We start from the raw sequence: 23,462 nt of genomic DNA, 5'->3' as shown, positions 1-23,462 counted from the left end.
AAACTAAAGAGGAGGGGACACTTTCTAACCTATTTTAGGATGTCAGAATTACTTTGATACCAAAGAAGAAAAAACTACTGACCAATTGCCTTCATGATTATAGATACAAAATGGTAAAGAAGACTTTAGCAAATCAACTTCAACAACATATAAAAGCAGAATATATCTTAATTGAGTGATTTATTACAGGAATACAAGATTAATTAACATTCAAAAATCAATATAATCCACGCTATTAATACACTAAAAAAGACAGACTATATGATCACAGAACACAGAAATGGCATTGACAAAATCCAACACCCAATTCATGATAAAAACTTTCAACAAACTATGGTTTGAATGGGGCATGTATAGTTAATGGTGAAAGACTGAATTTTATGCCTCTAAGACTGGAAACAAGACAAGGATATCTGCTTTTACCATTTGTATTCAACACCATACTATAAGTCTTAGCTTATTCAATAAGGCAAGAAAATAAAAACATGTAGATTGGAAATGAAGGAATATAATTTTATTTGTTTATACACAATGTGATTATCTAAAAAAGTTCTGCATCTTCAAAAAATCAACTAGAGCTAATTAATATGTTTAGCAAGTTTGCATGATTCAGTGTATAAAAATCACTTATTTTTATAGTCTAGCAATGAAATATTAGAAACTGAAGTAAAATATTAGAAACCACATTTACAATAGCACTAAAGAGATGAAATACTCAAAAATAAAGCAAATAGAATAGGGGAAATATCTGTACACTGAAAATTTTGCTAATAAAAAAATAAAGATATGAGAAATTTGAGAGCTATACTATACTGTGTTCAGGGATTGAAAGTCTTAAAGTCTCAATTCTTCTTAAACCGATGGATAGATACATAGAGCAGTTCCAATCAAATTCTCAGAAATTTTGTAAAAATTGAGAAACTGATTTTTTTTTTTGAGTTGGAGTCTCACTCTGTCACCCAGACTGGAGTGCCAGTGACTGCTCCCGGCCACTGCAGCCTCGACCTGCTGGGCTCTGGCGATCCTTCCGCTTCAGCCTTCCAAGTAGCTGGAACTACAGGCGCGCGCTACCACGCCCGGCTAGAGATACTGATTTTAAAATTTATACAGAAGGCAAAAACATAGAATGACCAAAGCAGTTTTCAAAAAGAAGAACAAATTTGGAAAACTTACAACATTCAATTTAAATTGTTTTTATAAAGCTGCAGTAATCAAGGCAGTGTGGTACTGGGAAAAGAATGGACCAAAGCTATAATCACAAATATAAAGTCAAATGATTTTTGATAAAAGTGTTAAAGCAATTAAATGTAGAAAGTATGTTCTTTTCAACAACTTATACTGAACACATGGGTATTTATATGCAAAAAATGAGCCTCACAGCTTATAGAGTAATGAAATAAAAATGAGTGACTGACTAAAATAAACACAACTTAAACTATAAAAACTCTAGAAAAAAACAATGCAGAAAAATCTTGTAACTTTGCATCAGGCAAAGATTTTTCTAGGTACAACACCAAAAACATTGTTCATAAAATCAAAAATTGATAAATTAGATTTTTCCAAATTTTAGCTCTTTAAAAGATATTGAAGGAGAATGAAAGGATAAACCCAAGTCACAAACTCACAGAAAATATTTTCTTTTCTTTTTTTAAAAACTTATTTGTTTATTGTAAAGATATGGGATACAATTCAGGGTTAGGTACACAAACATTGATCATGCAGGTACCCTTGTTGGTGAGGTATGCCCCTCCCTCCCCTAGCAGTTTCCCTCAACTGCCAGTCCCAACCCCCCTCCCCTGACAGTTTTCCACCACTGCCAATCACCCTCCCATAGCATTATACTTGTTCAAGGTCACCTCGTGAGTGAGAACATACGGAATTCAGTTCTTTGTTTCTGTGATAAATCACTGAGTAAGAAAATACTTTCAAATCACTTATTTGATAAAGGACATAGACATGGATGCCTAAAGAATTGCTAAAATTCAATAATCAAAGAAGAACAATAAAAAGTGTATAAAATATTTGGAGTCTCTACTTCAAAGAAATATATGAATGGTAAACAAATGAAAATGTTTTCAAAGTTATTACTCATTAAGGAAATATAATTAAAACCACAATGAGAAACAATTACATATTCGTTAGAATGGATAAAACAAAACAGTGCAAAGGAAACAAACAAACAAAAGAAACAAAGCCTTACAGTGCCACATGCTGAAGAGTACGCAGAACAACTGGAACTCATGTTGGTGGTGGGAATGCAAAATGGTAGGTCCTTTGGAAAACAAATTGGCCATTTCTTATCAAGTTAGGCATATGCTAACCACGTCTTAGGAATCCCACTCTCAGGTGTTTAGACAAATGAAATAAAAACTTCTATTACCAGCCATTTCCCCCCAACCCTCTCTTTCTCCACCCGCTCCCCCACTGAACACTGTATCTGTGGTTTAGTGCTTCTCTAAGGGACCGACTCTCAGAGGTTCCTGCTGGGCCCTTTCCAGTTGCCCCTGTCACCCACAGAGGGAATGAAGAGACAGGGCACTTTCACACATTCCCAGGACAAATGCCACAGCTGTGGTGTAGAAGGGCAGGTGACGGTGCACTGTGCAATACTCACCCCTGTGGCTCCCTGGTACGTGGGGATTTCCTGCTTCTGCAACAGGATCCCCAACACTGTGCAGCTGCTCCACCCCTGCCTGAAAACTAGGGTTGCAGTTCTGTGGTTATCTGGAGGTCCAAATCCTAGTCGTCACTGTTAGGCCTCACCTACTTGCTTGGGGAGGCAGTGTATTATACAAAGCACAGTTGTACACAAAAGGAAAAAAAAAAAGAAAAACTCAAAAGGCCCCATCCCAAAGATAGTAAATTCAAAAAAAAAAAAAAAAAAAAGAAGAAGAAGAGCTCCTGAGAAGGGAAGGAACCATCACAAAAACACTGGCAATACCAAAACTCAGAGCATTTTGATACCTGAAGATTACGAAAGCTCCCAAGCAATGGATCCTAACCAAATGAAAAGTCAGAAATGATAAATATAGAATTCAGAATATAGACAGCAAAGAAACTCAGTGGGATCCAAGAGAAAGTAGAAATCCAAAACAAAGAAGCCAGAAAGATGATCTAAGAATTGAAAGATGACATGGACATACTAAGAAAGAACCAAACTGAATTTTTGGAATTGAATAATTTACTTCAGGAATTTCAATATTCAATTACAAGCTGTAACAACGAACTAGTCCAAGCAGAAGAAAGACTTTCATATCACAGAAACAAAGAACTGAGTTCTCACAACATGTTCTCATTCACAAGCAGACCTGAACATTTTCCACAATACTATAAGAGAGGGATTAGCAATAGCCAGAAACTTCTGGGGGAGTCGAGGGGCCACATAACATCAAAAAGGGTGCCTGATTTCAAACCAGGCAAACGGAACACAAGGGAGGCCCAAACTACCTGTATGATGACCACTTGTACACCTAATTCTGAATTGTACCCTACTTCTTTAAAATAATGAAAAAGAAGGAATTTCGGAGCTTGGAGACTGATCCTTCAAATCAACATAGTTAGATAAGAATAAAGGAAAAAAAATGAAAAATTGTACAGTCTTTGAGAAATATGGAATTTTGTCAAGAGACCAAACCTGCAACTGATTGGCATTCTTGAGAGAGAAGAAAAGAATGGAAGCAACCTGGAAAATATATTTGAAGACATAATCCAAGAAAAGTCCTCCAGTCTTGCTAGAGAGGTTGACATACAGATATAAGCAATTCAGAGAACTCCAGTGAGATACTATATAGGATGACCATCCCTAGGGTACATAGTCATCAGACAATTCAAGGTTAAAGAGAAAGAAAAATCTTAAAGGCAGCTAGAGAGGACAATACCAACTACAAACAGAGCCTCACAAGACTAACAGAAGACCTCTTAACAGAAATCCTACCATCCAGAAGAGATTGGGAGCCCATCTTTTTCATTCTCAAAGAAAAGAACTGACAGCCAAGAATTTCATTCTTCACAAATTAAGCTTCATAAATGAAGTAAAAAAAATTAGTTACACTATCCAAGTCTATCAAAAAAGACTTTCCCAGAAAAACAATTGCTTTTGGAAATTTGTCACCACCAGCCTGTTACTACAAGAGATGAATAAGGAAGTCCTAAACATGGAAACTAATGAACAAAACCTCCTACCACGAAAGTGCACATAAGCACATATTCAACTCACCCTATAGTAAGCAACCACAAAACTGAGATTACAAAGCAACTAGCTAACAACATTATGAAAGGAATAAAATTCCATATTACAATAGTAATCTTGAATGACAATGTCTTAAATGACCCACTTAAAACACACAGTAGCAAATTGGATTAAAAAGCAAAACCCATCTTTCTGCTCTCTTCAGAATATTCACCTCATATGTAATGACACCTATAGACCCAAGGTAAAGGGATAGAGAAATAACTGTCACACAAATGGAAAATAAAAAAGATCACTATTCTAGTTCCAGATAAAACTGACTTTAAATCAACAACAGTAAAAAAGGACAACAAAGGGGATCACATAATGATAAGGGGTTCAATCCAACAAGAAATCTTAACTATCCTAAATATATAGACACTTAACATTGAAGCACCCTGATTTATAAAACAATTACTATTATGCCTTCTCTTAGGGCTTAGGTAGTACAATGTTTTAGTAGTATAGTATAGTGTAGTATAGTATAGTATAGTATAGTATAGTATAGTATAGTATAGTATAGTAGTACAATAATAGTGGGGGACTTCAACACCCCAATAACAACTTTAGATATATCATTGAGGCAGAATAATAACAAAGAAATTCTTAAATATGACACTTAAACGATTTGACCTAGTAGACTCTCCAGAACATTCTGCCCAGCAACCACAGAATATACATTCTTCTCATCTGCACACATCCTGAGAACGATCACAGGCTTTGTCATAAAGCAAATCTTAATAAATTCCAAACCACAGTGAGATACCATCATGACGGTATGATGGCTATTATTAAGAAGTCAAAAAAGTTGCTTGTGAGGTGCAGAGAAAAGGAGATGCTCACAAACTATTTTGGGGAATGCAAGTTAGTTCAGCCTCTGTGGAAGGCACTTTGGAGATTTCTTAAATAACTAAAAATAAAATTACCACTTCACCCAGAATTCCCATTTCTGGGTATATACCCAAAGGAACGAAATTGTCCTACCAAAAAGACACCTGCACTTGTATGTTTATCACAGCACTATTCACAGCAGCAAAGACATGGAGCCAACCTTGGTGCCCATTAAGAGTGGACTGTATAAGGAAAACTGGTGCATATACACCATGAAATACTACACAGCCATTTAAAAAAACCAAGATCATGTCCTATGCAGCAATATGGATGCAGCTGGAGGCCATTATTCTAAGCAATTAACACAGAAACAGAAAACCAAATACTACATGTTCTCACATAAAAGTGGAATCTAAACACTGGGTTCACATAGACATAAAGATGAAGACAACAGACACTGGGGGTTCCAGTGAGGGGAGGGAGGCAAAGGTTGAAAAACTACCTATTGGGCATCATGCTGTTTGAGTGACAGGTTCAATAGAAGCCCATGCCTCACCATCATACAATATACGTAGATTGAAAACCTGCAATGTACCTCTGGAATTAAATTTTAAAAACTTACACTACAGCAAACATCTGTAAACAAATGTTTATAGTGACTTTATTCATAATCACCCCAAACTAAAAGCAGTCCGAGAGTCCTTACTGGTAAAAGAATAAGCAAACTGTAGTATGTCTGTGCAACAAACCACTTCTCAGTAATAAAAAGACATGAACTACTGATACTTGCAACCCTATAGGTGAGTCTAAAATATATACAAATATTATAATGTGTATATATTTATACTTAAATTTTGAGTAATAACTATTTAAATTAATTTTTAAAATATATGCACTCTATACTACACCAATTTTAAATAATTAAATGTCTTATAATTATTTAGAAAAATATATTTGTAGTATCTACACAAGCATGTAGACATATTTATGTATAATATGCATGTATATTCTGGAAAGTCAAAACATAGGAACAGAAAACATATCAAGGGCTTAGCATTGGGGGGATGTCTTCAGGGGAATTTTGGGAGTTTATCTTTATTATAGTGGTACTTACATGATTGTATGCCTTGGTCAAAACTCAATATTGTGTGTCAAAAAGATGAATTTTATTGTATGTATGTTATAGCTTATTTTCTAAAATAGAAAAGAGAGTTTTAAAATTATAAGTTCGTATAGATATTTCTAGTCAGTTCTAATAGTTTGGCATTTTAACTTAATTTTAGGATTTTGTCTTTTGCTCTGAAAATATAGTTTTCTCATTTCATTCACATGAATATATATTGTCTTATTCATTAATTGTTTTTTGAGTGTCTTTTATTAAAGATGAACAAGGAACTTTGACCCAAAATCTCTTGAAACAAAATTTTTATTACCAAATTTATATTAGATTAGGTTTATTTATTTATCTTTGTTTCTAAAGCTTAGTTTTATGTTTTGGGGTTGCCAATGTGTTTATAGTATTCAAAGGTCAAAAGTATACACCGAAAATTTTTACTTTCCGTCTTCCACCTCCCACCATTGCTTCCCAGTCTTAGGGAGTCAAATCATTGTTATTAGTGACTTGAGGATTTTGTTAGCAGTCTTTCTGCAAATATAGCAAATAAGTGTATTTATTCTTATTGTATTCTCTTTCTTAAACAACAGTATGCACATTACATAGCTCTTATTCTGCCCCTTGCCTTTTCAAAATTAATATAGCTCAATCTTATTTATATAAGAACATAGAAATATTCCTTGTTTGTAACCTTTATATACTGGCTCATTGTGTGATGGCATGCAGTTTATTTACTTAGTCCCTAATAATTGACCACTTGGATTGCTTTCAGTATTTTACTATTATAAAGAATTCCACAGTGAGAACCTTTTCATATATATATCATTTTAAACACGTATATGTGTAGGTCCCAGAAGTGAGATTGTAGGATAGTGTAACTAATTTTGAGAGATGGTATAGAGTTAAGCACTTCATAGTGTAATTTTGATGTGAAGTGCAATTGAGACAGAAGGGTCATTTCAAACTGAGATTTGAGTACCAAGTTTCTTTTCACACATCCTGGTTTCTTTTGATGGGGGCTCTGAATATGGTAGTATATGTTTGGCGCCTCTGTACCTTAGTGGTTGAGAGTATGGCTCTGGATTCAACCCTCCTAAAATCAGATCCTTCAGTAGTATATATTAATCATGTTACCTTGAGAAGGCTACTTATACTTCCCACTTGTTTGATTTGTTTAGTGAGGATAAAAAGAATATCTGCTTTGCTAGTTTTGTTTTGAGGGTTAAATGGAATAATCCATATAAACTCTGAGAATAGTGCTATTATTATGTGGCAATTTATATGAGCCCTTACTTAAAGCTGAACTAATAATGTTTAGTTTTGAAACAATAAAGTCATTCCCATGAGAAACTGTTTAACTTTTTCTGCATGGGAGTGACAAATTTTAATCCATACATTAATACAGTTTGTCACTGTCATTAAACAAAGTATTTTTGATAAAAATGTTGAATTAAAGCCTTTGGTAAGCTTAACCAAATGTAATAAGAACAGTACAGGCATCAAAAACGTGAATCCATTGGATATGTTTCAGAACTGAAGGGTACTTAATCCAATAAATACTAATAATATTAGTTAAAATGTTTTTCAAATTTGAAACAATTAAGGGAATATGAAAGATCATACCTCAGTTTGCTTCAGACTAAGATGTTATGAACTAGAGTTGTAAATTATTGGCAGTAATTCTCACTTTTAAATTATTAATTATAAATGTTTACTTATTTAGTTATAGGGATTTTCCAAATTATATAGGAGCAGCATTTCCTGGAAAAATGTGTGTTTCCCGTTATTCTGCAGGAGTTGCATTGGTATGTATTTATTTAAACTTATTGTTTTTAAAAATTCGCACATTGAAAAATTATCCATATGCTTTATATAGTTTTCATTTATGTTTATGTTTAGAAATTGACTTTGTTTTACATTTCTGCTAAAATTTTGAAGTGTGTAGAAGGAAGAATAATATGCAGAACAAGTATGTAATTAACTTTGGTAGTTAAAGTAGAAATAAAAATATAAGCATGGAATGTTTAAATCTAGCTACTTAGCAAACGCGTTACCTAATGTAGTTATTTTTTGTGGTGAGAACACTTAACATGCACTCAGTATTTTTCAAGAATTCAATTTGTTGGCATTAACTAGTTACCAAGCTGTACAATAGTTTTCTTCAACTCATTCTTCCTTTCTAACTTTTATTTAATTATTGAGACAAGGTGCAACTATGTTGCCTAGGTTGGTCTCAAACTACTGGGCTCAAGCAATCCTCCTGCCTCAGCCTCCCGAAGTGCTGGGATTACAGGTGTGAGTGCCTGGTCTCCTTTCTAACATTAAATATGTATTTTTCTTAACCAACATCTCCCAGAGGGAGATTATTTTGAATTCTTTGTCAGTCCTTTCATAGATGTTATTTTCTTTTGGTTACATTACTAGAACTTTATTAGTTTCTTTTGGTGGTGTCATATTTCCCGATGTTTTCTTAATCTTTGTGTCCTTACATCGATGCCTGTGCATTTGAGGAGACGTTTGCCTCTTCCAGCCTTTTTTAGGTGTTCTTTGGTGGTGATTGGCTTTTACTATTTAGTCAAGCCTTGGATTCTGGATGCCAGCTGGTTGCAAGCCTGGACAGGCAGAGCTTGGTTTCAGGTTCTCTGGTTGAGCTTGGTTGCTTCCTGTGCTCTGAGGTCAAATGATACAGCTGGCTGTGCTCTGCACTCTGGTGAAACCACTAGCTGGACTCTGCCGTCAGGTAGGAATACTGACTGCGTTCTGTGATTGTCTCTGATGGAGCAGGGTTTCAGGTGGTCTTCCCTGGCTGGGCAGTATTTTTGTTTGCAATATGTATGACATTTCCTGCAGCATGATGTTGATTAGTTTCTCTGGTGTGGCACTGCCATTGGCCAGAGTGCAGAGAAACTACCAAGAATCATGTACTGGTCACTGAGCCCCACCCTCGTTTTTAAATATCCAGCTGACTCCAGGTTGTTCAACCTTGCCAGTACTCCCAATATTTCTGTGTGATGAGACAGGAGTGAGCCTTTCATAAGGGGTCCCAGAATGGTGGAGAAGTCAAATTTCTGCCTCCAATTTCACAGAAACTGTGGGCTCAGGGGAACTCTCTGCATGTGGTGCCACTGGCCTGTGGGAGAGGCAGCATGTTAGGGAGAACCATTTATCTTACCATTTGACTGTGACTTTTCTTGATTCTGCAGTCCAGGGTGGTGTCTCAGCCTCCTTCCCGAGTTCTGGGATATTCATGAAGGTATTCATGCTTGTGGATTGTTGCTAGTTGGATTTTTGTGGAGGAGAGTGAAACTGGAGGACTCCTATTCTACCATTTTGCTGAGATCACTCAAAAATTTTAAAAAGTAGATACAAAAACGCTAATTATATGTAAAAAGTTGGATAAAATTGGATCACATTGGATTTAGGAAATCCTGTTCCTGAAAATGCATGAAGAGAGTGAAACGACAAGCCACAGAGTGTTGAGTATTTGCAATGCATCATTGACAATAACATATGTAGTGTGTATGAAATGCTCTTAAATATCAATATAAAGAAGTCATAGAAAAATGGGCAAGATACATGAATAAACAGTTCACCAAAAGAGAATATGAAAATGGTCAAAAATGATGAACTACAAGTTCAAACTTAAAGAAATACTAGCTCATACCCACTTAAAATAATATGAAAAAGATAGACAGCACCATGTGTTAAGAAATCAGAGCAACTGCTGCTCTCATTTATTGTGCATAGGAGTATACATTGCTATAACTAGTTTAGAAAGTGGGTAGTATCTACTCAAAGTGAACATACACATGTCTCAAGGTCCCAAAATTTCATTTCTTGTTTAAATTTATAATTGGCACATCATAGCTGTACATATTCATGGGGTACAGTGTGATGTTTCAATGCCTGTATGCATACTATAGTGGTCAAATTGGGGTTAATTTTCATATTCATCACTATAAGCATGTCATTTCTTTGTGGTGACAACATTTAAAATCTTCTCTTCCAGCTATCTTGAAATATAAACTACATTCTTATTTGCTATATTCATCACGTTGTGTAATGGAACACTAAAAACATATTCCTCCTGTCCAACTGTAACTTTGTACCCATTGGTCAACATTTCTTGGTCCTTTCTCCCTCATACCCTCCCCAGCATCTGGTAACCACTGTTCTCTACTCTATTTTGATAAAATAAACTTTTTTAGATTCCACATATGAATGAAATTGTGTGATGTTTGTCTTTCTGTGCTTGGCTAATTTTACTTAATGTCACCCAGATTCATCCATTTTTCCACGGTTGACAAAATTTCTTTCTGTTTTATGACTGAATAGTATCCCATCATGTATATACATATATCACATTTTCTTTATCTATTCATGTGTTATGGGCATTTAGGTTGATTCCATATCTTGGATATTGTGAATAGTGCTGAAATGAAAATGGGTGTGAAGATGTCTCTTTGACATACTGATTTCATTTGGATTGATGGTTAAAGGAAAAACTAATAAAGAGACAACCTATATCATGGGAGAAAGTATTTGCAAATTATACATCTGGCAAGGGGTTAAAATCAAAATATATAAGGAATTAAAACAACTCAATAACAAAAAATCAGATAATTTGATAAAAAATAGGCAAAAGACCTGAGTAGATATTTCTCAAAAGACCTACAAATGGTCAAAATATATGAAAAAATGCTTGACACTACTAATCATTCAAGAAATACAAATTAAAACCACATGAGGTATCACCTCACCTAAATTAGAACAGCTATTATAAAAAAGACAAAAAATAACAGGTTGGGAGGATGTGAAAAAAAGGAACTCTTATACACTGTTGGTGGGAATGTAAATTAGTATAGCCATTATGAAAAGCAGTATAAGTGCTCCACAAAAAATAAAAATGCAACAATTTCATTTCTATGTACAAAAATATATATATAACGTTCCTAGTAGCACTGTTTCTAATGGTAGAAAACTGGAAATACACTAAAATAATTCATCAAGAGTATAATGAATAGAGTGTGCTACATTTGTATAAGACTATACCAGTAATAACCCTGTGTCTGAATCTCAGAGTCATAATGTTGAGTGAAAGAAACCATAACCCCAAAATACGTCAAATATGTTGGCTACAACTTCAAAAACAGGTAAACTAATCTATGGTGTTAGAAGCCAGACTAATGGTTGTTACTGAGAATGAGATGAGAGAAGGCTAATAATCGCTAAAGAGCAAGAGAGGAAGAGAGGGAAGGAGGAATGGGGGTGGGGGGAGAGAGAGAGAGCAAGAGAGAAAATGTATACCAAGTTCTTAACATGAAGAGGCCAGAGGAGAAGAGTGGTTACCAGAAGCAAGAGAGAGTAATTGTTTTGATTGGGCCACCTGATAGTTGTTGTGACTTTAGTATAGAAATGCAAGGTGAGTGTGACAAATGTGCTGGGTTGGAACTATAGAGATAAGTAATGCTACATTAGCTCAGTAATTGCAAAAAGTAAAACAGATGATAGTTTTTCATTTCACAAAACACTGTGTAAATAACATCAATGATTAATCGCCACTTCCTCAAAGTCCATCAGTGATTGGTCACTATGCACCATTTATTCAGTTCACACACAGAGCAAAGGATGAAGTTGTCTCCTTGTTTCTCAGTGATAAACCCATGTGACATTTACAAAAATGGATAATTGATAGAGGGAGTTGCCAACAACAGAAAAGTGCAGCAAAAAAAAAAAAAAAGTGATAAGGCTGGAGGTGAAATTCAAATCAAACGTAAATGGAGTTATAGAAGAAATAGCTAACTGTGGGAGTGTTGACACTATCCTCATTTGAGAAACTCTAGATACTCAGATATCACAAGGGATAGTGCAGTTCTCTGTGGCTAGTAACATTAAAGAACCATTACCATTCCTAGATCTGAAAGGGCAAAGTTAGGGAGGAGTTATTAGACATTAAGAAGCCATGTGGAGAGGTCTGCCTTACAGGAGTCATACAGGAGACGAGTCTTTGATTGAAGAATATAGCCATTTTACAGGGTGGTAAATATCTTGACTTCACTCTTCTTCCTCCCATTTGCTCCCTATTGTGTCATTCTCCTTTGTTTCCATTGTGTAGCACCAACCAAATTTCCTTCCAGCTTAATCACGCTATATCCCATACAGTGGTCTTCCTCTCTGCCTGCCTGGTCAATGTCATAAAGAGCCTAAAATGACCATGGGAACTCTTAGGTTCTCATTTAATGGGACCACGATTATGTTCCCTGGTAAGAGCATTCTTTGCATGGATACTAGTACCCAAATGCACTGAACTCAAAGTCTTCCGAAACAAAAAGAAAAACTCCTTCAGCATGTTTTTTGGTTTTATAGTAAGAGGAGCCACTTCCATCTAACCCCTTGTATTCTCAGACTCATGCTTAATGGCTTTGGGAAATGGCACCAAGTTTTGGCTGTTACTTTAGGATATTTTATTTTAGTTTTATTTCATTTTATTTTTTGAGTTGGAGTCTCACTCTGTCGCCCAGACTGGAGTGCTCCGGCTGGGCTCCGGCTGGGCTCCGGCGATCCTTCCACCTCAGCCTTCCAAGTAGCCAGAACTACAGGTGCGTGCTACCACGCCCAGCTAATTTTTGATTTATTGTAGAGACAAGGTCTCACCAAGTTGCCTGCGTGGGTTTCAAACCCGTGGGCTCAGGCAATCCACTCACTTTGGCCTCCCAAAGTGCTGGGATTACAGGCTGAGCCACTGAGCCCGGCCACTTTAGGATATTTTAAAAATCATTAATGACATTCCTTTCCCCTCTTAGGTTATTATTTCTTAGCTGGTAGCACAACTGAATCTTCAGTCAGCCATGACGCCATTCTATTAAGCCAGCTGCTTCTGGGTTATGAGACTCTTTAAAGTGGATATTGTATAATGGGATATGGATAGTTTCAGTCTGTTTTCATCCAGAGGTATATACATACCTGTCTTTTAGACTTTCTTTTCACCAATAAATCTTATTTTTTCCAAGTTTCTGACCATCCATCTAACCCATTATTAACTACCCATTAATCAGTACCTCAGGCCATCTTTTCTTTTTAGCAAAGTGAACAACTAGGGATACTCCCCCGATAATAAAAGACAAAGATGCCCACTTGGTCTTCTCAATACAGCTGTCATAACTGCTTCTGGCTGCTGCTAGCATATCTTGCCAGTCCAAGCATAGTCTAGGCCCATGCTTTTGCCTTCTCTTTAAACAGCTGGTGTCTGTTTAGTGTTGTGAAGTGCAACTGAGTTGTGGGAGAGGCAGCAAAAGTAGCATGAGAGTAGGAGATACCTGCTTTTGCAGTTTACTTGCTCTTTATAGACCTGTCCAATGTAGAGTTGCTGTGAACCTCTAACTTTACAGTTTGTGGATCAGACGATATCTACTTCATGATGAGACAGGCAGGTCAAGGTCACTCTGTTTCATGGTCAGGTTTTCAATTTTTACTGGGACAAGTGTCAAGCCAGGATCTGCTTATTCAATATCTGGCAAATGGTTCAGAGTAGCGTATCCAAATATGGCATTTGTTGACAATATTATCCAAATAAAGCCATCAAATATAGTTCCTCTTTTGTTGTAGTGGGCTATATAAAATACTTAAACTTGTCTAATTTTTAAAAGGATATTCTGATATGTCTAGGAACACTGTGGTAGACTACTGAACTGATGCGGTATTTATATTTTACTCTCCAGCATGCATCTATTTTACTGAAATATTTGTCATACTTGCTACTTCCTGCACATCAGGCCTAGTAAGTATATTGTCAGGATATGGAGCCATTGTGATGTTTTGTGGACTATAAAGATGGTATCTCTGGGATATAGTATCATGGAGAGCAGGAGAGGAGAGTTGACATAACCATGAGGCAAGGCAGAACAATGATATATGAATCCCCTACCACTATCCCTTTGTTGAAGGCACACGATTTTTTAATTGCTTTTACTGCTGATGGATAAAAAAGGGAGTTATTAGGTTAGTTGCTGTATACGATTTGCAAGAGGCGGTGGTGACTTATTCCACTAAAGATGCCATATTGGGAATAGCCAGAGTGATTGCCATCACTACTGTATTAAGTTTGCAATAATTTACAGTCATTATCTATCTTTCACTTGGCCTTTAAACCAAGCAAACAAACAAGTTAAATGATATTTGTAATATACATCATTACTCATATAATTTCAAACCTTGATGGTGGCACTAATCTATGTAATTGCCCCAGGGATACTATATTACTTTTGATTTATCATCTTGGGAGCAGTTCCAAGGCCTTCTTCACGCTCCCCCCCATCATAATTGCTTTTATTCCATTGGTCAGGATACCAATGTATGCTAGTATTTCTATTCCAGCCATAATTCTGGGATCTGGAAAATAATAGTAGGATGTATTGTAAGTTATTTTGGATTTACTGTTAGATGAACTTAAAACAAGATTCTTTTGACCACTTGACCTCCATAATCCTGAACTTTGTCCAGTGGATTAAGAGAATATTCAGTTTTCCAGGGTAATTTCAGTTCTTTTTTTTTTTGAGTTGGAGTCTCACTCTGTCGCCCAGACTGGAGTGCAGTGGCCGCTCCCGGCCACCGCAGCCTCGACCTGCTGGGCTCCGGCGATCCTTCCTCCTCAGCCTTCCGAGTAGCCGGAATTACAGGCATGCGCTACCACGCCCGGCTGATTTTTTGGTTTATTGTAGAGATGAGATCTCGCTGCCCAGGCGGGTCTCGAACCCGCGGGCTCAGGCAATTCACTCACCTCAGGCTCCCAAAGGCGCGGGATTACAGGCTAAGCCACCAAGCCCGGCTTAATTTCAGTTCTTACTCTGAATCCAGTAAGCCTCAGAAGTCCAAGATATTTTCTTTTTTTTTTGGAGTTGGAGTCTCTGTCGCCCAGACTGGAGTGCAGTGGCCACTCCCGGCCACCTCAGCCTCGCCTGCTGGGATCTGGCGATCCTTCCACCTCAGCCTTCCAAGTAGCTGGAACTACAGGCGTGAGCTACCATGCCCGCCTAATTTTTGATTTATTGTAGAGATGAGGTCTCGCCAAGTTGCCCAGGCGGGTCTCAAACCCGCGGGCTCAGGCAATCCACTCACCTCAGCCTCCCAAAGGCACGGGATTACAGGCTGAGCCACCGAGCCCGGCCCAAGATATTTTCTTTCCTGTGTGCACAATCATTCTAGTGATGGCCATAGATTTCTCTGGGAAGGTTTGGGGGGAAATAGCCACAGCTTCATCTACAGCTGTATAGCAAGTTCTTTCTTCAAGGTACTCTCTTCAGTTGAGAATCCCTGAGATTGTGAATTGGTTTAGATCTCGGAATCTGTATTATAGCAACTCATGTTAAGTTTTTGCTACTAGACCTAACCTATAATGTCAAGAACACCTTCATATGATACCCATATATTTTATTTTTATGGTCCCTGGAATAATTACCGTAATCCTTGTAATTCAAAACACTTTGATCATCTCTAAGCCCTTTTAGTTTATTGTGGAATTGCGCCTACCTTGTCTCAGGTAAGCACTACCACATGGCCTATAACACTTCTATTATTCTTCCCAGTGGTTTCAGAGAACTAAGTTCCATTATACAATGTGCCACTGCTATCTTCCTGCCACAAAGCAACCACTAGAGATTTCTGATGATGTTGGTGTGCCCATCACTAAAGCATTTCTTAATGTGTTTGTGAAGGCAATGTCCTCCCAGTCCTCCCTGAAGGTTTGGTTAAGGACAGTTACCCAACAGTTTTCTCATAATAGATTCACTCATTATTACTATATTCCTGAAACCCAACGCTCCTTTGCATACAGTATGCCAGGAAAGTTTTGATATTTTTACCTCGTTGACCGGTGGCTACCTTTTTTTTTTGTTTTTTTTTAGATTCAAGGGTACATGTGCAAGTATGTTATATAGGTATATTGCATGATGGCATGGTTTGGTCTTCTTTTGAGCCCCTTTCCCAAGTGGTGAGCATGCTACCCAATGGGTGGTTTTTCAAGACTTACTTCCATCCTTGTCTCCCCACTTGAGCAGTCCCCAGGTCTTTTATTCCCATTCTTATGCCTATGTGTACCCAGTGTTTATCTCCCACTTACAAGAGAACAAGCAGTATTCAGTTTTCAGTTTCTGTGATAATTCATTTAGAATCATGGCTTCCAGTTCCATTCATGTTTCTGCAAAGGACATGATTTCATTCTTTTTATGACTCCATAGTATTTCATAGTATATAGAGGGGGACTCCCCAAAAAACCCAGAATTATTTTTTGGAGAGCAGACCCCTTGTAGTACAGGCTTTCCAGGCTAGGTAGGAACCCATTGGCATCAGTGTACCAGCTAGCGTTGTTGTGAGAGATTGCATTCAGCTTTAGTGATTTTTTTTGAGATTCTTTCAATGTGTTTGCTTATTCATAATCGGCAATTTATGAGTGCACTTGCCTACACTGTGCTGAGTGTCCAGCGGTTTTTGATGAAAAATGGGCAGGTTAGCCAGGTGCTGTAGCACCCGCCTGTAGTTTCAGCTACTTGGAAAGCTGAGGCCAAAGAATCGCCTGAGACTAGCAGGTTGACGCTGGAGTGGCTGTGAATGTGCCACGGCACTCTAACCCTCCAACCTGGGCAACAGAGTAAAACTCCAGCTAAAAAAAAAAAAAAAAAAAGGGTGGACTCCCATTCTCTGCTCTCCCATTCACCCAATCATACCCTGAGCGACTTTCCCCGGATGAATAAAGTTCTCATAGGAGAAACGTTTTGCCAATATTTGAGAAGTGAAACAAAAAATGGCAGAAACATTAAAAGACATAAAAATGGACAAGTGCAAAAACTGTTTTGAGCAGTAGAGAAATCATCTCGATAGGTGGAGAGAGTACTTTAAAGGTAACTGAAGTTTAAACATGTAAGAATAAATACACAATGTTTTATGGTGTATGTACTACTTTTTCCTTATCCAGTCTACCACTGATGGACACCTAGATTGGCTCTCTTATTGTTTGGAGAGCATTTCATGTTTTGCTATTATGAATAGTGCTGTGATAAAGTATATGAATGCAGGTGTCTTTTGGTAGAAGAATTTATTCTCCTTTGGGTATATACTCAGTAGTGGGGTTACTGGGTTGAATGGTAAATCTATTTTTAGTCCTTTGTGAAATCTCCAAACTGCTTTTCTTGTGGTCTGAACTAGCTTACATTCCCGTCAGCAATGTATTAGTGTTGCCTTTGTTTTGCAATCTCTATTTTTTTTGACTTATTAATAATAGCCATTCTGACTGGTGAGAGATGGCATCTCATTGTGGTTTTGATTTTCATTTCTCTGATGATTAGTGATGTGGAGCATTTTTTCATGTTTTTTGGCTGCTTGTAAGTCTTCCTTTGAGAAGTGTCTGTTCAAGTCCTTTGCCCACTTTTTAATGGGGTTATGTTTTGGTTATTAGGTATATCGGATACATAGTTTGCTTATATTTCTCCATTTCTGTGGGTTGACTATTTACTCTATTGATTTTACTCTGTTTATTTTTCTGTGCAGAAGTTCTTTATTTTAATTAGATCCCACTTGCCAGTTTTGATTTTTGCTGCATCTGCTTTTGATGACTTGAACAAAAATTCATTGCTTAGGCCCATGTCCAGGATAGTGTTTCCTTAGCTTTTTCTCAGGATTTTTATAGTTTGAGGTCTCACGTTTAAGACATTGATCCATCTTGAGTTATTTTTTTGTATATGGTGAGAGATAGGGGTCCAGCTTCATTCTTCTGCATATGGTTATACAGCACCATTTGTTAAATAGGATGCCCTTTCTCCCATGTTTGTTTCTGTTGACTCTGTCAAAAATGAGTTGGTTGTAGGTCAGTGGTTTTATTTCTGAATTTGCTATTCTGTTCTATTTTTCTGTTTTTATGTCAGTACCATGTTGTGGTTACTTTACCCTTGTACTAAAGTTTGATGTCTGGCAATGTGATTCCTCTGGCTTTGTTCTGTTTGTTTAGGATTGTTTTGCCTATTTGAGCTCTTTTATGCTTACTTATGAACTTAAGAATTTTTTTCTAGATATGAGGGAAATGATTATGGTAGTTTGACAGGAATTGTGTTGAATCTTTAGATTGCTTTTGGCAGTATGGACATTTTAATTATACTAATTCTTCCAGTCCATGAACATAGAATGTTTTTTTCATTTGTTTGTGTCATCTTTATTTCTTTCAGCAATGTTTTGTAGTTCTCCTTGTAGAGATCTTTTACTTTTTTGGTTACATGTATTTTGGTGTATTTTATTATTTTGGTAGCTATTGTAAATGGAATTGTGTTCTTGATTTGGTTTTCAGCTTGAATGTTGCTGGTGTATAGAAATAATTTTTTGGCATCCATTGTGTATCCCAACACTTTACTGAAGTTGTTTTTCAGTGTTAGGAGAGTTTTTTTGGTGGAAGCTTTGGAATTTTCTAGATATAAAATCATATAATCTGTGAAGAGACATAGTTTGACTTCCTCTTTTCCTACTTATGTGTCTTTATTTTTTTCTCTTGCCTGATTGCTCTGGCTAGAATTTCCAGTACTACGCTAAGTAGGAGGGTAAGTGTGGACATCCTTGTCTCGTTCTGATTCTTAAGGGGAATGCTTCCAGCATTGGCTGTGGTTTTTCATAGATGGCTCTTATTATTTTAAAGAATATTCTTTTTATACCTAGATGTTTGACACTTTTTATCATGAAGGGGTGTTGTATTTTAACAAAGCTTTTTGCATCTATTGAGATAATATGTGGTTCTTGTTCTGTTCTGTTTTGTGGTGGATTGCACTTATTGATTTGCATTTGTTGAACCAGCCTTGTACCCTGGAAATAAAACCCAACTGATCATGATAAATGATCTTTTTGATGTACTGTTGGATGCAGTTTGCTAGAATTTTGTTGAAGACTTTTGTATCTGTATTTATCAGGGATATCACTCTGAAGTTTTCTTTCTTGTGTATTTGGACAGTAGCCTATTCAATTAGCCATTCTAGTAGAATATTAACGTGGATTCTGCTCTTACTTAACACTTAAGTACCAAACCCCAGGTGAGTCACCTATTTCAATAAATTTGTTCCAGTTCAGACTTCTGTTTCATATTATTTGATCAATATCTTTCAAAGTATAAATTATCCCCTTCCAGAACTGTACATTTTTACTTATCTTCAAGACCATGTTGGGATTTAATGTACTATTTAATTTAATTTACTATTTAATTTAATTTAATATGGACCTAGAGGCAATAAGTAATAGTCAGACAAATGTTCTAGGTATTGTCATTAAAATGTGTTGGTTTGTTTGTTTAATGCAGGGACTCTTTTATTGTTTGGCAAGGGCTTCCTCTGCTGGCAAAGGAAGTACAAGACATTTTTCCATGTTACTCTAATTGTTTCCATCCCAATTTTCAGATTCTAATACTTTCTCACCAAATCTGGTGACTTTGGGCTTGGTCCTCAGCCAAGTTAATCTGCAACTACAGGAGGTGAGGAATTACTTCGATGTTGCTGCAGAGGCTTTCCAGTTGTTTATTTGCGTTTTCAGTTATTTGCCGACAGTTTTCCTTTCTATTTCTCCTTACACGGTCCAACAATTAAGTTTGTGAACTCATCCTAGAAAAAGTGCTAAATACCCTCTTGTTGAATATCACTATGGTCACTTTCAAAGAACTCCCCTTGGGAAGCTATGCATCGATGCTAGCATATAGTCTCCCCATCAAAGCAATTTTGGAACTCTTTTCTGGAATGACCATCAGAGCTGTTGTCGTATTACCCTTGATGTCCAGAATGTCACCAAAATATCTTCACTTCAATATTTACTTTATCTTCAGGTAAAGACAAAAGTCATTGGGGGCCAGATCAAGTGAGTAGGGAGAGTGTTCCAATACAGTTATTTGTACAGTGCTGCCAATGTACGCACACGGTGTCAAGTTCGCAAACTTAATTGTCAGACGTCATCAAAATAAAGACAACAGCTCTGATGGCCATTCCAGAAAAAGAGCTACAATCACTTTGATGGGTGGACTAGGCGCTGATGTCCGTGTATAGCTTCCCAAGTGGAGTACTTCAAAGGTGACCATAGTGATATTCAGCAATGAGGTATGCAGCACCAGCAATGAAATATGTAGCACTTTTTCTAGGATGGTCCGTGAACCTAATTGTCAGACCTCATATGTCATAAGAAACCAGTTGACCACAAAAACTTCATTATTGCTATTGTCACCATAACAATTGTGCCTTGATTTTCCCGACAACTTGACTTCCTCCTGAACCTTATCTGATGCTAGCTTTGATGGTAATTTGAAAAGTCATAATGTCATTGCATACCACAAATTACCAGTGTCTCATTTCTCCTGGGCAAGGAAGTTATCTGAGCACTTGTTAAACACATGAGGCGCCTAATCCAAGAATGCTGTCTGGAGGGTCCGTTTTCTGTGGCTTCTCCTGATACCAGTCACTGTGTCAGTGAGATTTCTAGTAGTCAGCAGACAACACTTAAATTAGGTAATTTGGTTATGTGGCTGCTTCATGAGCTGGACAGAGATCATACAGACCATCCAAAGTGCATATCAGAGCTATTCTAAGAAATTAAGTGTATTGAAAATTATAGCCCATATAGCCAAAAGTTTATTGTAAATGTTCTTCATCAAAAATAGCTTTTTATATATTTATAGTAGATGCCTAAGAATTATGTTAGGTATTCAGTCATTATTTTATGGCAAAGTTTGGTATAGACTCAGTATTCTTGTTTCTCAGTAAAATTTCATAAGAGTTTCAGCTTTGCACTTTTTCAAAGAACCATCTCCCTTTATTCTTAAGTATTCAATAGAACAATAAAATGTTTATAATTAGAATTGTTTTTTAAATTAATACCATCCTTCAGTGTATTGTCTTTTCTTTGAATTTTCTTTGTTGTTATTGTAGTTTCCCAAGGAGATAACTTTGGAAGCATTTTCAGTTGTTGTCACCCAAATGCTGGGACTCAGTCTGGGAATATCATATGATGACCCAATGAAATGTCAATGTTCAGAAACCATCTGTATAATGAATCCAGAAGCTGTGTAAGTTTTTTTAAAAAAAGGATTTATTATTGATTATATTTATTTTGTTTTAAATATTTAGAATGCAAAAATCCTGTATTTACTTATAGCACAAATCAACTATCAGTGGGCCAAGTTCACTACAAAATATAAACATTGCAATTTTAAATATAAGACTAGTATGGCGGGAGATGTACCCTAAAGATAATCAAGGATAAAAATCTAATCTGTAATATACATTAGCAAAATAATTTTTCTTAGGCTGTGTATTTTATGAAAGCTCTTAGTAAGGGTCTTTAAAAATATGTCAGCAGGCCAAAGTAAGTAGCCTTTGTTTTAGACAACATTTTTGGTTTTGCTTTTAGAATAGTTTGATGCTGTGAAAAAACTACTCAAAAGCATAAGAAGTCCAAATATATAACATTTGGGTGACTTTGGAGAAATTACATGACTTTTCTTAGTTATACTTTTCTAATCTTTAAGTGGGAATAATTATGTCTATTATCTTATTTCATGGGGTGAAATAAGAATAAAATAGGAAAATGTTTTCTAAACTGTAAAATGTTGTAAGTATGTGATTGGATAGCTACAGTGATTTATCAATATTCCATAAATAGCATATCAGACAATAGCTACTGTAGGTGTTGTTAGTATTTTACAGTTTTTCTGTTTGTGAAAATAGCTTATGATGGGTGTGACCTATTCATTACTGAAGAACAGTCAAAGGTTAAAAGTTAGAATAAGACATTACTTTTTGAAAACATGTCATTTTTATGGTTACTCCTAAGCACCTTCTAAGAGTTAACTCTTAAATTCTAAAAATAGCTCAAACTCAAACATATAAATATATATACACATATACATACATACATACAATTATATTATAAATTAGTTCTAAAAGGAATATATACATATGTGCACACATATCCATATATATATGCACACACACATTCATATATAACTGTATATTGGATTATCCATCTAGATGGATACAAACACACACACACATCACAACAATATGAGAATATTCTGGGCTTATTGTTCATGTGGCCAACTATTGTATGCTATGGCAAGATGTTTTGCATAGGTTGCACAGAGCCTAGTATTAATGATACAAATATTTTTATTGTACTTACTATATGCTAGAGATCACTTTGCATATATTAATTCATTTGATTCCCACAATATCTTTGTAGGAAAGGTCCTCTTCCCATTATTATGTTATAAAAAGGTTAATTACCCATGGTCAGATAGGTAGTTTGTGGCAGACCTGGGTTTTGAATCTGTATTAATAAACCTTTGGGTTTGTATGGTACTTTATAACATTTAAAATGTTTTCATATATAATATCCAATTTCTTATAAAGCTCTAGTGATATGTATAGATTGTTACCTTAATTTTAATAAAATCTAGCAATAGCACAGTTGTATAACTCTTTTTCACAATAATATCTCACACATTATTTTATGTTAATTCTCAAAGAAAGCATGTAAAAATATTTTTAATATATTTATTTTAAAAAAGTTCCTGGAGCACAGACAGTCTAAGTGACTCTACATTGGATGCACAGTTAATTAGTGGCCAAATTTCAGCAGTCATCAGTAATAGCACCAATGGATTATAAGGCACCTATAGTAAGTCAGAAAATTAAATTAGGCTCTTCACTTATTTAATAATATTTAATCCTTACAAGCTTAGGTGTTATCTAAATGAGAAGACTGATACTTAGGAGATTTAATAACTTTGCCTAAGGCCTCAGTCATAAGGTTGGTATTCACAAATTTATCTTATTCCAAAGCCTTGTTCTATTTTGTACTCCACATTTAGTTTATATAAGACAGTTGATATATTGGCATTAGCTTAAACCAAGTGGTAAAAGAGCATTATCATGTATTTGTACAAAATTCTTCCTTACTTCTTCCAAGTATATGCTTTTTGGGTAAAATTGTATATTTTATCATTGAAAAAAGTTTTTATTGATGCATAATAATTGTAAGTATTTATTGATTACATGTGATATTTTGATACATGCATATAATACTTAATGATCAAGTCAGAGTATTTAGAATATCCATGTCTGCAAACATTTATCATTTCCTTGTATTGGGAATATACCAAATCCTATCTTCCAGTTTTTTTGAAATATACAATAAATTATTATTAATTATAGTCATGCTACTTTGCTATTGAATACTAGAACTTGTTCTTTTTTTTTTTTTTTTTTGAGTTGGAGTGTCACTCTG

At 35.9% G+C, this 23,462-nt stretch overlaps 1 protein-coding gene across 1 annotated transcript in view; it reads left to right on the top strand.

The window, feature by feature from the left end:
• Nucleotides 1-7,902: 7,902 nt before the first annotated feature.
• LOC103255136 (disintegrin and metalloproteinase domain-containing protein 32-like) overlaps nt 7,903-23,462 on the top strand; it is a gene marked incomplete at its 3' end in the record, with an annotated part of 23,228 nt that continues 7,668 nt past the window's right edge. Inside the window, exons 1-2 of the mRNA XM_008053100.1 lie at nt 7,903-7,978; nt 21,104-21,240. Coding sequence (XP_008051291.1) covers nt 7,943-7,978; nt 21,104-21,240 — 173 coding nt within the window. The remainder of the gene's footprint in view (nt 7,979-21,103; nt 21,241-23,462) is intronic.

The sequence above is a fragment of the Carlito syrichta genome, unplaced genomic scaffold, assembly GCF_000164805.1.
Source record: "Carlito syrichta isolate Samal-C Ts95f unplaced genomic scaffold, Tarsius_syrichta-2.0.1 Scaffold287866, whole genome shotgun sequence".
NCBI classification, from domain to species: Eukaryota; Metazoa; Chordata; class Mammalia; order Primates; family Tarsiidae; genus Carlito; species Carlito syrichta.
The sequence above is the reverse complement of the archived record's forward strand: the minus strand, read 5'-3'. Positions and strand labels throughout refer to the sequence as shown.